The following is a 16836-nucleotide window of genomic DNA, read 5'->3' as shown; positions in this document are numbered from 1 at the left end:
CAATAACAATGACTTTTAACAATTTCTCTGAAAAGCTCGAACTGTGTGATGGATTCAGCTTCGCCAGGATTTATCTGCTAGGAACATAGAGACTGGGTAACATTTCATATCAGGCTGGTTGCACCAAATCACAGGAACCCGGTGGGAGGGCTAGTCAGTGCTGGCACCCTTGGGTCCTGGGGTTGACCAGGCATATAGGGATGGGTGCTGACTGAGCACGGTGCTACACCAACTGGGGTTGTTCATGCTCAAGCCAGGCTGGGGGGCTCCAGACGGTGCACAGCAGCATGCCAGGTCTCGGCTGCCTGGTACTCTGGGCACAGCTGGGTGGGAGAGATGTCAAACAAGCCATAGCAATGGCGCATGATGAACTTTATGCCAGGGGAGGTCCAGGATGTTGTGGGGTGCAGGCTTCCAGAGAAAGCCTTCTTGAGGAAGCCATGGCCAGCCGAAGTGCAGGATGGGTAGAAATCAGCTAGGCAAAGAGCACGGATGACAATTAAACAAGGCAGAGGGATAGCATGTGAAGAGGCCTGAAGTCCAGCAAGCCCATTGTGTTTTGAAGGAAAAAGAAGCCAGGGTAGCATGAGAGGAAAGAGTTGTGCAAGATAAGATTGGCAAGGCAGAGGGAAGTCAGCTCATACAGGGCCCTTTGGGCCATGCTTGGAATTGTAGTCTTTCCTTTACTGACAGGAGGCTTGAAAGAGCAAGGGGACATAGCCAGGCACACCCTGCCTGCTATGTGGGGAATGGGCTGCAGGATGTTCAGGCTATTGCAATCATCGAGGCAAGAGGTGGTGATGGGATTGACTAGGCTGATGACAGAGGAGACAAAAAATATACTGTTGAGAAGGTTTTTGCTCAAACTTTGATAGACATCAGGACCATTAAAATGCGTATCCCCAGACCCTACCACCAGAGTCTGATTCCTTGGGTCCAGGGTGAGGCCAGGGATCTGCATCGTTACCAAATTACCCAGCTGATTCTTCTGCTGAGCATCTTTGGATCACACTGGAAGAAACACTGAATTTTATAGTTAAGAGGCAGAACCATGCATGGTGACTGATTGGATTGGGAGGGGGTGTGGAGGAGTCCCTGATTACTCTCAGGTTTGGGGGCTTGGACAGTGGTGTGGATGCTGGGGCCATTCCCTGAGGAGGGTCACACTGGAGGAGGAAGGGGTTGAGGGCAGCACAAACCCACGGTTTGGGGGCATGTTGAGTGCATGTGGTGGAGTGCGCTTGAGTGCAGCTGTGGAGGGAGGACTAGGCTGGGGCTGGAGATGGCAGAGTTGCTCCAGTTACCGTAAAGATGATAAGTGAAGTCTTGAGAGTGGACCCGATGTCCCAGGAGAGAGCCTGAAAAGTGAGAGGAAAACCATGAGAGTGTGAAGTCCCGCAAACCAGCGGAGGAGAGTGTTTTTAGGAGACAGTGAACAATGGTGTGAAATGTTTCTAAGACATCAAGGAAGATGGTGACCAAAATGGATTCATTGGATCAAGCCGTCCGAAGGTCATTTGTGATCCTGGCAAGCATGGTTTCGGTTGAACGGTGACTGAGGAAGCCAGCCTAGAATAAGTAGACAGATAAGTCTGGTAGGTGAAAAAGTGGAGACAGTGAGCACGTTGCAGGCGACACTTCCAGGGAGTTGAGAACGAACAGTAGCTTGAGATAAGACACCAAGAGAGGAGAGCTGGTTTTTGTTTGTTTGTTTGTTTGTTAACATTCAGGTAATTTCAATTCAGCAACTCTTCGGTGATCTACCATGTGTCAGGCTGTCTGCTAAGCACAGGGGGACAGAGTGAAGGAATCACACAGGATCTTTGCCCTCACAGAACTGACATCCCAGTGCTGGGAAAGATGGCAAAGTGCTGAAATGCCAAGGAGAATCATACAGGCCAGGGGTGAAGCTGAAGACCCAGGACAAGGCGAAATCACTAACAGAGCTGGAGCTGGAGCTGGAGCTCAAGCACGGGGGCCAGGGGGCCGGGCCTTCCTGGGAGCAAGGGCAGGCTTTCCTTTGTAACTAGCAGGAAGGGCTTGTGGACTGGGTGAAAATCCGAGTGGATCATGTGCTTTAAGCACTACCTCTGTGCCAGGAACTGAGTACTTCACGTTCTGTAACCCCCTACCCACCTTTTCTAGGCAGAGTCACTGAGGTACAGAGAGGCCAAGTGAATTCCCTAGGATCACACAGCTAATAAGTGAGGATCCAGGACTCATCTTCTCGGCCAGGGAGGGGGCAGGTAGACTGCAGAGCAGATTCGCACTGTTTATCGGCAGGACATCGAAGTACAGCCTGTCTGCTGGCCTTTGTCTTCTGATAGTGAAGGGTAGGTCAGAGTAGAAAGGGGTTGGAGGATGTTTTCTGAAGCTTTCTTGAGCTAGTTCCTCCTGGGACCTCCTCTTGGTCTAGCAAGAACCCTGGATTGTTAATATGACGACCTTGGTTTGCCCCTTTGGCCCTCCCCCCAGCCTTTCCACCCGTGAAATGGGTGGATATTTGGAAGAGTATCTCCTTCCTAGATGGGGGCACTTGTCATTACCCTCTTGTCAGAAAAAGCACACAGCTTCTCAGGACTGTGTTTCTCACATTGGGCCTCCTTTTCTGCTTTACTCCAAAGGCTTTCTCTAGCTTGGAGGAGCAGCTGCTGCCTGCACTTTAGAGGTGGTCAGGGACTGAGACTTTGTGCCACATTTTCTACCTCTTCATTATCGCTGTTGGCTGTTTACCTTGGCCTCTGATTCTCCTGATTTTTACATACACGTCGTGTTTCAGTCATTGGGCATGGAAGCAATTGAAAGCAGGTGCATTTCTCTCTGAGGAATCACCACGAGGCTGGGGCTGAGGGCCTCCTTGTCCAGCCTCCTTCGTAGGGATCAGGAAAGAGGCTCTTCCCCACTGGCTCCAAGGGGTCCCTGGACACAGGGGCAAAGTGCCCTGCCCCCTCAGTTGGGTAGTGGGGTGAGTGGACACTGGGCCACTGCATGACAGGCAGTTGAATAAACCCCTCTGGATCTCCAGCAGAGAGAAGAGGAGAAGAAGGAAGAAGGTGCAAGCAGTGATAGCTGCTGGCTGCAGTGACAGTGAGCTTGCCCCCCTGCTGGCTTCACACTGTCAGCTGCTGCTCTTTGCCCCTCATGCTGGGCCAAAGAGCGCCAATGACCCTAAGCTCTTAGGGTCAACCAGCATCAATGACCCTAAGCTCTGCAGGTCTGCCTGAATTGCTGCGGCAGCCACCCTCCCCAGGGGGAGGCTTTAGGGGCTGTTTCAAGGGACCCAGAGGTGCAGCAGGATGGCCTCTGGCCCTGAGTACCGAGGACTGGGCTGCTCGGGAATCGCCTAGCATCCCAGCAAACATGGCCTTGCCCGTTGGTCTGTAAGTCAAGGCTATGGCTCTGTGTAAGTGTCTTCAACCCCCTTCTGCTGGATCTGTTCCATCCCACCCGCAAACTGTCCCAAAATTTCCATCCAATGCAAGGAAGACCTTTCTTCCAATCCAAGCCCTCTTGGGAGGCAGTGAGCAAGTGTGCATTTAGAGGCTGCAGGGGCCTACGACAATGGTTGGGTCAGGTCTCCCTTTGGCCGCTCCCTGTTAGGTTTGCAAAGCTCTAGTGAACACCCACCACACTCCCAGTGAGGCCGGATTAGGGACATGACTTCCATGCAAACAACCACCTACTAGTGTCCCCACAGACCCATGGACTTCCTTCCTATCTGCTTACTACTGCATGAGCTCCATGAGGACAGGATCTTTGTCCCTACCCACAGCACCTAGCATGTGGTCAATCTTGATTCAAGACAGCCATACTGAATGAGAGGAGCCCACATCTGGAGAAAGAAAACTAGAAATGGAGGTGGCTCTGTCCTCACAGGGGTTGGGTCCCAAGGGTTGCCCCAGGTGGTCCTGCCACTTTTCTTTTCCCTCTCTCTGCTCACAAGGTGGTCTTCTTTCCCCAGGCCAGCCACAGTCCCTGCAGTTTGACCCTATGTTCATCTGTCTGTCCTTCCTGTCTCTTTAAGTAGTGGAGGGGCAGCTGCAAGGCTCTGCTAGTCCCTCTTCCCCTTCCTCTCTGGGTCGGGAAGGGCCCTGGGGCTCCGGGGATGACCTCAGTACCAGCTGCTTCCAGGAGCAGGAAGGAGAATTGTTTTCAGGCCCTTACGTCCATAAACAAGCAGAGGAAGCTCCCAGCTGCCTGCAAGTTCCAGGCTGGCTCACTTGGCTTGGGCTGGGGGCTGTAGCTGCTGGAGTCTGGTCTCTGAGCAGGGCTGGGAGGCAGGTGGTCATCACACCCAATGGCTTTTGGACTTTCCTTCAAGACATTTGGTTTGAATGACTTCGTACATAGAACCGCAGTATAAGAAGTTGATAAGAGCAAACTGCTCTGGATGAAGACAGGTTAGGGTCTGCCTAGAAGCCCAAGTTGCCCTCAATGTACCTCCTTGAAACCATGAAACACAGCTTTAGCTTGATCTTTCATGTGGTGATGGGAAACTGAGGCTCAGAGCAGGGGAAGCACTTGCCTTAGACGGTCCAGCGACAGGGCTAGGAGCCACTTCCAGGTGTCCTGACCCTGTGCCTGGGTTCCTGCTACCTCCCATGGCAGCCAGACCCCAAGCCTGTCAGGAATCTGAGCAGACTGCTTGGCTGGTGGAACAGCTGGCAGAGGCCAATGGTTGGAAGGCATTGGAGGAGGCAGAGAGACAGAGAGACCCCAGGGCAGATGGGCAGATGGACAGGCAGCAACGTGATTTGGATACCTGCTCTCTAGGGGGCTGGACGCCCTCCAGCTTTCAGCAAAAACTTGGTTGCAATTAACTGGATTTGTTTGGTCCCCAGTGGAGGCCCCGTGCTCATGATCACCCTTAGGGAAAAAGATGATATGTTTTCTTTGGAGACACTTAGCTCGCAGGGAGAGAGAGCTTTTGCCCCCATCCCTTTGTGTTAATAAAACAGCTCTTATTTTAATAAAGACCCAAGCCCTCCAGCAGACTGTTCACAGGAAGTAAATACAGATCAATAAACATATGAAACATCACTCAGGTTTATTCATAATTAAAGCAATATAAATTAAAGCAACAATGAGATAGATATCATTTTTCATCCATCATAATGATGCCTTCTGGAAAGTTTCATAGTATCTTTCGTTGATAAGGCTGCAAAGAACAAGCACTTTCTTCTCCGATGGAGTCCCACTTTGTGCAGCCTCTTCAAAGGGGACTTTGAAAATATTGGTCAATACAGGTCAAAATTATCAACACACATACCTCAGAACCCCACAATTCCATTTTTAGGCACCTGCTCTACAAACACATTTACCTATGTTTGCAAAAGGGCATGTCCAGAAATGCTCAGTGCTGCATTGTTTATAGAAGAGGAAGGCTCTAGAAACCCAAAATGTCCATGAGCAGGTCAGTAAACTGGGGACTGGGGGGAGCTGTACATCGAAATGCTGTGCCAGGTTTAAAAGAAACAAGGTAGTCATCAGGGAAATGCAAATTAAAACTACATTGAGATACCACCTCACCCCAGTTAAACTGGCTATGATCAAAAAGACAGTGAATAACAAATGCTGGCGAGAGTGTGGAGAGAAGGGAACACTCCTACACTGTTGGTGGGACTGTACAACCACTATAAAAAACAGTATGGGGGTTTCTTAAACAACTACAGATAGATCTTCCATATGATCCAGCAATCCCACTTCCGGGTATATACCCAGAGTAATGGAAATCATCATATCAAAGGGATACCTGCACTCCCATGTTCATCACAGCTCTGTTTACAGTAGCCAAGACGTGGGACCAACCTAAGTGTCCATCGATGGATGATTGGATAAGGAAACTGTGGTATGTATACACCATGGAATACAACTCTGTCATGAAAAAGAATGAAATACTCCCATTTGCAACAACATGGATGAGCCTGGAGAAACTTACGTTGAGTGAAATAAGCAAAGCACAAAGGGATAAATACCACATGTACTCTCTCATATGTGAGAGCTAAGAGAGAAAGAAGGAAGGAAAGAAAGACCACAGTAGTGCTTTGGTCTTGCAGAGGGAGGGAACATTCCTTGGGCTACAAAGTGGGGTGGGGGGGGAAGGGTGAGGGTGAGGGAGATTTGGGATAGTTGGGTGGGGGACACGGGGTACGAAAGCGATTTCTGGTAATGCGTATGCTGCCGGTATGAATCTGGCCCTCACATCATGGGCACGAGAGGTGACAATCAGCTTTGTATCTCATGAATATTCATAATAAAAAATATAAATAAATAAAATAATAAAATAAATGATATAGATCTGTTCCGACATGGAGAGGTCCCCAAGGCACGTGTTCACTTAAAAAAGAAAGTCAAAGGCTGACCTGTTGGCTTAATTGGTTAGAACGTGGTGTTGATAACACAAGGTCTAGGGTTCAATCCCTGTATTGGCAAGCCACAAAAATAAAAGTGAGTTGAAGTGCAGCACATAGCTCAAATGTAAGATCTTATTCATGTAAAACACTGCACACTGTAAGTGTATAGACACGCATTTAATCCAGGTGTGCTCTGGATTCCTCCTTTCCCTTCCCAGAGACATCTATCTGACCTCCAGGTGGGAAGAACTTTGAGCTCTCTGCAGCCCACCATGCACATTTGGCCATGGGCATCGTCCTGACCCCAGGAACCATGTAAAGTCTGCCAGATCTCTCTATACCCTAGGGGCTTTAGCTGTTTGGGCCCCTGAGGCTAGCACATCAAACAGTGGAGGATTTTCAGAATGTTTAGAGTACGAGTTTAGGGCCATTTCAGAAGGAAATTATGATGTGGACTATAATTGTGAAAAGGTTAGCATGTTAGAAATATGCTAAGGGACAACTTCAAAGCCACACAGCAAATTCTGTCTATCATCTCCCAGCCATCCTTGGCTCCCAATCCAAGAGAGGTAGGCTTTCTACAGGGGTAAAGTGCCAGGGTTTCTGGGTGCCATTAGGGGCCCCAGGATTGGGAAGGAAACCTCTTTGCTTAGCTTAGGTGGTGGATTCCTATGCCACCAGAGGGCAGTGCCTCCATCTGCGCCTGAGCCCAGTGATCCTGTACCCAGGAAGCCCCAGTGGGTCAAGACTTCTGGGAATCTGGTCTGGGGTCAGCAGCTCAAGGCCCTGTGTCGAGCCACCATTCACATCGTTCCAGTTCTGCTAACTTCTGAGCACCTTTCCCAATCCAGTCACACTGTAGGGTGGGGATTGTCAGCTCTGTTGTTCATTGGGAAGACTGAAGCTCAAAAAAAGGAAATACTTGCTGTATTAGTTGTTTTCTGATGTTGATAACAAAATACCTGAAACTGAGTAATTTATGTAAAGAAACAAAATTTATTTCTTATAGTTTTGAAGACTGGGAGTCCATGGTCCAGGGGGCACATCTGGTGAGGGCCTTCTTCTGGGTGGGAACTCTCTACAGGGTCCCATGGCGACACAGGGTATCACATGGCAAGGATGGCAAGGGCTCTTTAATGGTGCTCACTTGCTCTTCTTATAAGTCATCAGAACCACTCCCCGATAACTCATTAAACCATCAACCCATTACTCCAGGAATGGATTAATCCATTCATGAGGACGCAGTCCTCATAATCCAACTACCTCTTAAAGGCCCCATCTTTCAACAGTGCCATAGTCTGATTTCCTACCCTCTTAATTACTGTTACAATGGAGATCAAGCTTCAATGAGTTTTGGGGGGCACATTCAATTCACACATTTTCCCAAGATCAAATCTTGAGGTCATGGCGAGGATGGGCAGGGCATTGGATAGCTAGGTGAAATACAGAATACCCAGCTAAGTTTGAATGTCAAATAAACCATGAATAAATTTTTAGTGTAAGTATGTCCCAAATATTGCATGGAGTATACTTACACTAAGAATGATTTGTTGTTTATCTAAAATTCAAATTTAGTTGGCACACTATTCTTACTTGCTCAATCTGGCAACTGTGGTTGGGCAGAAACCTGGGGCTTAGAGGCTGCTGAGTCCCGCTGAGCACACTCAGAAGTTTCTCTGCTCCTATGGTGGCCCTCCAGAAAGCTCAGATTTCATCACAGCTGCTCTGCTGAAGCTGGGAAGGGTTTCTTTGGGGCCCCCAGGAGTGCAGGCCAGGCCTATATCAGCTATGCTGCAGGAGACTTGATCCCAGCACTGGACAGGTGGGGTAGGGGGATCAGGCAGTCCCAGACCATGTCCCCCCCCCAGCTAGTCTTGGCCCCTTCCTTTTTTCCTTCCTTTCCTTCCTTTCTTTCTTCTTTCCCTCTCTTCCTTTTTCTCTCCCTCCCTCCTCCTCTTCCTCCCACCTAGCCCCAGCTGTGCTCTTTTCCTTTTACAAATAGCCTCCTCTTCCTTTGGAGCTCTGGGTTCACCATTGGTAGTTGTGTCAATCAGCTTTCTCCAGAGAAACAGAACCAATAGGATGTATGTATGTATATGCATATGCATGAGTATATAGAGATAGATATATTTTGAGCAATTGGATCATGTGATTGTGGGGCCTGGCAAGTCTGAAATATGTGACAGGTTGGCAGGCCTGGAAACTTAGGCAGGAGCTGACACTGCAGTCCTGAAGCAGAATTTCTTCTTGTCTGGGAAATCTCAGTGCTTGCTCTTAAGGCCTTCAGTTGATTGGCTGAGGCCCAACACATCACTGAGGATTGGTAATCTCCTTTACTTAAAGTCAACTGATTGTAGATGCTGACCAGCAACACCTACACTAGTGTTTGATGAAATCACTGGGGATTAGAGCCTAGCCACAGTGATACATAAACTTGACCATCACAGTGGTCTAATCAGTAGGGAAGCTGAGGGAGGATTGGGAATTGACCAGGGGTTATAGGGCCTGGGGTTCCTGGGGGCTCCAGTGGCTGCAGGCAGATCCCTCCTCTCCTGCCTTTCCCTCCCTTGGTTTTCATAGTTCCTGTCCAGGCTGATTGAGGTCAGAAAAAGGCCACCTCCCCTGCTGGGGATTCCAAATAGGGGGAGGCAGGATGCTCTGCAGAGAATCCCTTCTGATGGTGTGGTGTGACCCAAGACACATTGCAGAAGCCATGACGGGCCTGGGACCTAATCCTGCTTTGGCCACTGATTGACTCTCATGCCCTGTGCCGGCCCCTGAAAATGATGGAGGGTGGACCCAACTTGCCCCCGGCTGGGCTAGATCGGGGCATCCATTAGCCAGAGCAGTTCTCACAGGCAAAGTCTCTGAACTGTACCTCTTCTCCTAAATTGCTTACAAAGTAGCAGGGGAGAAGGCCTCAAACCCAGCCAACAAGATACAGCAGGAACAAAAGGTGCTGAGTCCAAGGACTTAGCCCGGAGAGGGAGTCTGGCTCCACCCCTGTGTCTGGGTATATCTTCCTTGAGCTCCTGCCCCTTGAAGAGGCGATTTTCCGAGTGCTTCCTTTGTGCCCTGCATCCTGTGCCTGTGCATCATTGGCCACAGTTGACAAGTTAACAACTGGTTTTGATGGCAGGAGACTCCTCTAACATCAAGGAAGAGATGGAACTATCCATGGCTGAAGAGCTGGGTGGTCCTGGAAGCCTTGGGCAAAACCAAGAGCACGTGGTGATATCAGGTGAGGATCCCCTAAAATGCCCTTTGGCTATAGCCTGCCATGTGTATGTGTGTGTTGAGAAGGTGCATATGAGCCTGTGTGGACATTCATATGTGTGCATGCATGTGTTTGCATGTATGTGTGGGTACATGTGTGTATCTGGGCCTCAGCATATTTGCGGGTTGGGTGACAGGAGCTGGGGGAAAAGGGATAAATGACATAAGCATTTTGCAGCCTGTGAGGGAGGAGGGTGGGAACAACATGTGTGGTCCCTCTGTTTCCCCCTTCTCTAAGCCATCACTGTGTCTATTGCAAAGCAGTCAGGGCTCAGTTTATAATATTGATTAGATCATTTCTCTCTCCCAAGCCTCTAATGCCTTCTCTTGCCCTTAAGAGTAAAATCCAAACTCCATGATCTACAAGACCCTATCATGGTCACCTCTTTAACACATTTCATGGTACAACATATACAGAAAATACCCTTTCCATGGTACACAAGGGGACTGCTCTACACTGCCCTTCTGTTTGTTCTTATACCGCCCCAAGCCTACTTCTTTCTCACAGCCTTTGTGCTTGCCATTCCCTTCATCTGGAATGCTCTTTTCCTTGATTTCCCAGGGCTGGGAACTTCATCTCTTTCAGGTCTCTGCCTCAATATTGTCTCCTGCTTTTCTAGAAGCAGCCCCTTCCTTTCACCATGATACCGTGTTTGATCATTTCTGGAGCATGCATCTCTGTCTACGTTTGCACTGATGGATTACTTTCAATTTTGCACCTCCCAATGTCCTGATACAGAAAACAATTGTCAGTTGCTTGATGGCTGGGCTTTGTCTCTTGGTCATTGCTGTCTCTCTCTAGTAACCTAGCCCAGAGCTTGGCCCTCAGTAAATACTTCTTGAACTTTTGAACAGATGAACAAATTGAGGCCTGGAATCAGTCGGTGGACAGTGGCAAATGCGTGTTGAGTGATTCCTAAAAAGTTTGGGGACACTGTCTTCTTCCTGGTGTGTCTTGTGCCCAGGAAGCCCTGGTGTAACTTCTCTGGGTGTTCCTGGGGCCTCTGTTCTCTCTAGAAATAATGGAGCGTGGATCCCGGTCCCTGGGTACCTCCCAGAGGCGACAGAAGTTGGAACCAAAGGCTGCTGGTTCTCCTGCAATTTCATCAGTTTGGAATGTGGTTTCCCCCCGACCCAAGAAGGTGGTACTGTATGGGGTCCTTGGCACATGGTGGCCGGGTTGGGGTTGGGGTTGGGGTTGGGAGAACTGGTTGTAAGAGCTCCAGCCTAGCCTTGGTAGGTCGAGCAGGGCCAGAAGTTGACTTGGGAGAGGATTAAACTTCTGTGTGCTTGGCAGACAAATGAGGGCAGGGAAGTCTAGTGAAAGGTCAGGGCTGTCTTTTGGTATGCTGGGTATTCAACCTTGGGAATCCAAAATGCCTGAAGTACACATTGCTGGGAAGTACATATATACTTTATTCTGTAAAACTCTAGTGTGTGAAATGATGCTGCCTTTAAAAAATATATATATAAATAAAATATAATAAGTAAATATATAAATATTTATAAATTTATTTATAAAATAATTTTATTTATAACTTATAAAATTATATATATTTTGAACATTTGGAACCAATTCAATATTTCTGAATTTTTTTTATTCTCAGGAGGTCTTTGACCCGGCAGCTCTTTTTCTCATTATTCATTGGGGATGAAACCATTCCAGTGTTTATTATAATCCTTTCCTTGGAATAGTCAGGTCTCCCTCCCTCTCCAACCTTGTTGCCTTTTCCCAGTAACTTTTGTAACAGTATAACCACCATTTTTCCCTCACGCACCTGAATATAACTAAAAGGATTACAAAAAATAGTTATATAAAATACAATTTATAAAATATCTATTTATAAGTATATACATATAAAATAAATTTAGAAATATATGTGTATTTGTATTAGGGCTGGAACTAGGTTAAGGCAAATGAGGCTACTAGGCTTTCCAGTGGTTAGGAAATCCAATCAAGTGATTCTGATCATTTTGTAGCCAGTCGTTTTAGTTACATTCACTGTGGGTGAGGGAATGTTCTAGAAAAATGGTGGCAATATTGTTGCAAAGGATACTGGGAAAAGGTAGCCATTTTGGAGAGGAGGGAGACCTGACTGTTCTGGACTCACAAGATTCCCATTGTTCTGTAACCAATCATTTTAGTTACATTCAGGTGGGTGAGGGAAAAGTGGTGGTTATACCGTTACAAAAGTTACTGGCAAAGGCAACAAGGTTGGAGAGGGAGGGAGACCTTATTGTTCCAAGGAATGGATTACAATAAATGCCGAAATGATTGCATCCCCAATGAATAATGAGAAAAAGAGCTTCCAGGTCAAAGACCTCCTGGGAATAAAAAAAAAAAGTCAGAAAGATTGAATTGGCTCTTTGTGTTCAAAGACTGCAGCCAAATCAAGTTGCTCCAGGAGGTCAGACTCCAGAAAACCACTCATGCCCCCTGAGACTGAGGGTAATATGATCTCTGGATTAATTAAAGTTAGCTATGAGGACTTCAGGAGTGTACTGTTTAAAAAGTAGTCATTATATTAAATTTAGAAATTGAATTTAGAAATGTAGAATTAAGATATCTAATTTATTAAGTCTATTAGTCCATTTATTTATTTTTGAATAAAACGATATGGAACTGTTACTGCCTCTGGGAGAACCACAACATGCAAGGACAAAAAATAATAATAATACTATCCTGCTGATTTGGAAAAATAGCAGCCTGTGAAAACTAATATAACAGGTTTTGAAATGATTAACAGAGAGACGTTGGGACTCACTGCAGTTCATAGATTTTCCTAGTCTCGATCACATGTATATAAAAGTCATGTTTTACGATGTATATAATTCCAAATAAAGTTTCCAAAACTAAAAATAAAAAAAAAAGCAACAAGAAAAATAACTGTTTTTGAACAGTTAGACCTGTCTTCTTGTGGGTGACCACAATAAAAAGCATTATCAATCTGAAGGTGTTATTGTTAAGTTAATTCTATTATATTGATGTGTTAACAACACATTATTTATCTCAAACAGACAAGCAAACAACAACAAAAAACCCCAGACACCAGCCACTCATCCTTATTTTGCCTTCAAATCTCTCAAAGAAATTTTTGTTCTTCTATAAAAAAATCAAGGGGATGATCTGGAAATTGTTCTGGGAGAAACTCTCAATCAAATTCCCCTGGGGTCTTCCTGACACCCACTTTCCTTTTGATGCTATTTATGAATTATCTTAAGAAGATAAAATATTATGTCTGTGAACTATTGTTCACAAAAAATATCTGTCTGCCAATACCTGTCTGCTCCTTTGGAGAAAGATAAATTTTGTCCTATTGCAATAAACTGGGCATGGTGGCCAAGTTCCTATGGAATCGTTTATACAGAAATTGTCCCACCTTCAGTTTCATGCTAGTATTTAGAACAGAGGAAGGTTGTGGCTCTTTCTCAGGTGACAGGTGAGCCTTGGTTGTCCATTCATTTCTAAGAATGAGGCAAAGAGAGGGGCTGAGCCACAGCTCTGTACATCCTGGGCAGGCCTGTCAAACAGCAGCTTCTACTTCAACAGGGTGAGCAGGGGAGGAACTGGCTGCCATGCGGGGCACTCTTAAATGCCACAATGAACAGGGTTTTATTTTGTGTCATTTCCACCCCAGCTTTCTCATTCTTTTGGTTCAGGTTTTGGCTTGGGAGTGAGTTCCTGGCTGCCAGCCAGGTGGAATAAGAAGCTGGCGTGCTTCATGCACAGATTTTCAGTTAACATCCCTGTTTTCCAGTCCACTTCTTGAGATCCCCCAGCACCATTGCCCCTGCAGCCTCCAGGCCTGGATCCTCTGGGTGCTGCCAGCGGGACCTCCTTTGGCCGCTGCTCCCCACCCCCTTCCCATCCACACTGAGGCCTGCTTTGCTCAGCTGGCTTCCTCCACTGGCACTTTCTGAATTCCACAATTCTGTTGAGCTCTTTCATTTGCCAATGGCTCTCCTGTAGTCTTTGTTATGGGTCTATATTGTTTCTGTCACCATTGTCATGTGATGGAGTCGAGAGGAAGCAGTGTTAACTCTGAGGGGCATCATAGTGTAATGGTTAAGAGTGCAACCTCTGGAGCAAAATGTCCTGGGTTAGGATTACTGCTCTGCTACTTACCAGCTGTGTGACTTGGGCAAGTTATATAAACTCTCCAAGTTTCAGTTTCCCTGTCTTTCAAAATGGGATGATAATAATACTGGTTTCACAGTCGTGATGAGGATTCAATGACTTGATATTGGTAAGGGTTTAGAGGACAGCAAGGTCACTGGCATATGGTAAGTGTGTGTTAAACAAGCAGCTTGTGAAGTATTTCGTTGAGAACGGCAAACCTAGAACTATGATTTGAACCCAGGCAAGTCTGGCACTGAAAGCCATGTTCCGCCCCTCTACCTCACACTAGCTCTTCAAAGGCACCAGATACTCTTGGCTGAGAGCTCCTGACCCAAGGCACACACTTTGGGGATTCATTAGTGGAGGAAAGCCAAAGGGATGGCTGGGCTCACCCCAAGCGGAGTCTGTGGTTTCCTAGTAGCCAGGACTCTATCCTTAGCTTCAACACTTACAGTGCATCCTGGGGAAGTGAATGCACCTTGCTAAGCCTCAATTTCCTTGGCTATCAGTTGAGGTTTTACACTCTCATTCAGCTGATGTCTGCATGGGACAGTTCTGGCAGAGAACAGGGACACCTCTCACTGCTCTTCCTTGGCCACAGCCTGAATGGCCAAGAGTTAATGAGGAGCATGGTGTGGGTGGCATGGTGCCAGGCAGCCAATTTGTGGGGTTGCCAGGCTCTCCCTGTGGTCTGAAGCTGTTGAGGCTCAGTCACCATGTGACTTTTCATGGGGTGAACCGTTGGCTTTGGGCAGGCCGTTTTGACTGACCATTCCTTTCTTTAGAGGTCCCATCTGCATTTACCCAGAATGTTGAGAGAACAAGTCCTTGGTGATTTCCATCCCCAGGAGTATCCTGGTGTCTTCCAAGGCATGAGATTCCATTGTGACCGGTAAGAGCTGGAGATCTTTGGGCCCTGGCTGCTCAGGTAGGGACCGGAATGGAGCAGAGGGACTGGTGAGCATACTGGCCAGGAAGGAGTTGTGAGCACTTGGAGTACTGGGGTTCTGTGGCCTCCCTGCCAAAGACCCTGAGCATACTGGCTCCCTGCCCACTGGCGGTCTCCAGGTGCTCTGTGGCCAGGCTGGGTCCAGCTGGCTTCCAGCCCTCAGGCCCTAGGCCCTCTTTACTACGGAAGGGAAGGGCTGAAGGCTGATGGTCACTGTCTGGGAAGCCCCCAACCTTACCTACTTGCCCTCATGGACTTCCTGTGCTCTCTGCCAGTGCCTGCCGGGACCACCAGCAGCTCTGACCTTCAGTCTTTTCTTTTCTCCCAGCAACCTGGAGGCAGATATGGCAGCAGAGTTTGGCCCAGAAGAGTTCAATGGACTGGAGATGGAAATCATTAAAAGACAGGTGGGCATTTGCTGTGCCAGGGACCCACCTGGCGGGTGGAGGCAGAGTCACGGTGCCTTGGGGTGGGTGGGCCTTGATGGCTGTGAGGCCACCTCCTTGAGGTTGTGTAGCCTCTTACGATCACCTTAGCCTGTGGCACTGGAGGTGAGGCCAAGCTCCATTCCTCTTCCTTCCAGTCCCCACAGCTCTGGTGTCCCATCTTGATGCCCAGTCTCAAACCTACCTCTATCCCTGCAATGCTGGAAGGCAGTAGGGAAGAGAAAAGTGGGGAGGAAGGGGAAACACAAGAGGATCAATGCAGTGTGCCCAGACAGCACTTCTGAGAGGTCTGAGAGAAAGGTCACTTTTGTTCAAACCAAGCCCAGGCCTTCTCAGAAGAGGCCCCAGGGGGCCTGGGCATGGAGGGGCATCCACACTGGTGCGTCTCTGCAGCCCCTGCATGTCACCCCATCCGGGATCCCTCACTCTGGTTCTGCTGCTGCCTCCACACCAGCCCGCCCCACAATTGAAGAACCTTCCTCCCCACCCCTGCCCCAACACAGCTGGGATGGGCTGCCTTCTTCCAGAGAAGTGGAAGGAAAGGGGGCAAGGAGCTGGGCCCTTGACACAGGCATCCCCGCCCTCCCCAGGCCCCTACTTCTCACCTGGGGGCACTTCGGCCTCCCAAAGGGCAGCAGAGCTCCTTCATGCCTTGCCCCGAGCAGAGCCTTGCTCACCAGCCCTGCTTTTGACTCCTCTGCAGCTGGGTGTGATCTTCGGGCGTCTGCGTGCCCTGGAGGACCAGAGCGCCACCCGGCGCCAGAGGGAGGCTCTGTTCTTCGCCATTCTGGTGTCGGCCTGCATCACCAACCTGTGGCTGTGGGTGCGCCAGTGAAACTTCACCCCCGCGCTGCACTGCTTCCTTCTCCTTCTGCCCTTCTCTCCCTGGCCACCCTTGTCCATCCTCCTTCCCCTCCCAGCAGCCCCCAGACAGTGTCAAGACCATCTTCAGTTCTGGTTAAGCCCTGGCTTTGGGAGGTCAGCCCTCTCCACTGGCAGGTCCCAGCTGCTGAGAGGGTAGAGGAGGTCTGAATGGGCCCAGATGCTGCTCCTTTGGAGGGTGAGGAGAGAGCAGCATCTGGTTCTGCAGTAACACCAGTGGCAGGAGCCACCTGCCTGTCAGGGCTCCCTGGACCTTGCCTCTGTGACCTCAACATCCCTTCTGTTCCACCTGTGGCAGGGGTTTGGCTTTGTCTTCCTCCCCCGTTCGCTTCCACTTTGCGCACAAGGCTCTGCAGAGACAACATGCTCAATAAAAGTTAGTGATAGCAGCAAAACCTGTGGCTGAGGCTCTTGCATCCAGGACTCACTTGCGGCGGCAGTGGTTGTGGGGTGCGCTGGGCAACAGCCGCTTTGCACAAAGGCCCTGTGGCTGGGACTGGGCTGCTGCCATCGCCCCAGGGACTCTGGTTCTCATCTCCCCCTCACCTCCCCCACCCTCACTGTCCCCAGCCTAGGCTTCCTTAGGGGCAGGGCTTGGCAAAGTCCTTTCTGTTGGGCTCATGCCAGCAAGCGCTGTGGGGAAGCAGCTCTGCAGAGCATGTCTGAGCCAGGCATTGCAGAGACTCAATCAGAGGAAATTTCATGAAAGGGACCAGAAACCTTGTATTTGCCCAGGAGGAAATTGAGTTCCAGAGAGAGGAAATATGTCCCTGTGGTCATCAGGCAAGACAGGGACAGGGCTGGGTCTGG

At 48.7% G+C, this 16836-nt stretch overlaps 1 protein-coding gene across 1 annotated transcript; it reads left to right on the top strand.

The window, feature by feature from the left end:
* Positions 1 to 9485: 9485 nt before the first annotated feature.
* FATE1 (fetal and adult testis expressed 1) lies at positions 9486 to 15979 on the top strand. Its single transcript, XM_063085038.1, has 5 exons — positions 9486 to 9594; positions 10647 to 10771; positions 14535 to 14641; positions 15027 to 15105; positions 15848 to 15979. Exons 1-5 carry the CDS (start codon positions 9486 to 9488, stop codon positions 15977 to 15979), a joined length of 552 nt encoding a protein of 183 aa, XP_062941108.1.
* The last annotated feature ends 857 nt before the right edge of the window (positions 15980 to 16836 follow it).

Source organism: Cynocephalus volans, chromosome X, assembly GCF_027409185.1.
Source record: "Cynocephalus volans isolate mCynVol1 chromosome X, mCynVol1.pri, whole genome shotgun sequence".
NCBI lineage: Eukaryota > Metazoa > Chordata > Mammalia > Dermoptera > Cynocephalidae > Cynocephalus > Cynocephalus volans.
Note: the sequence above shows the minus strand (reverse complement) of the source record. Positions and strands in the feature narration are given on the sequence as shown.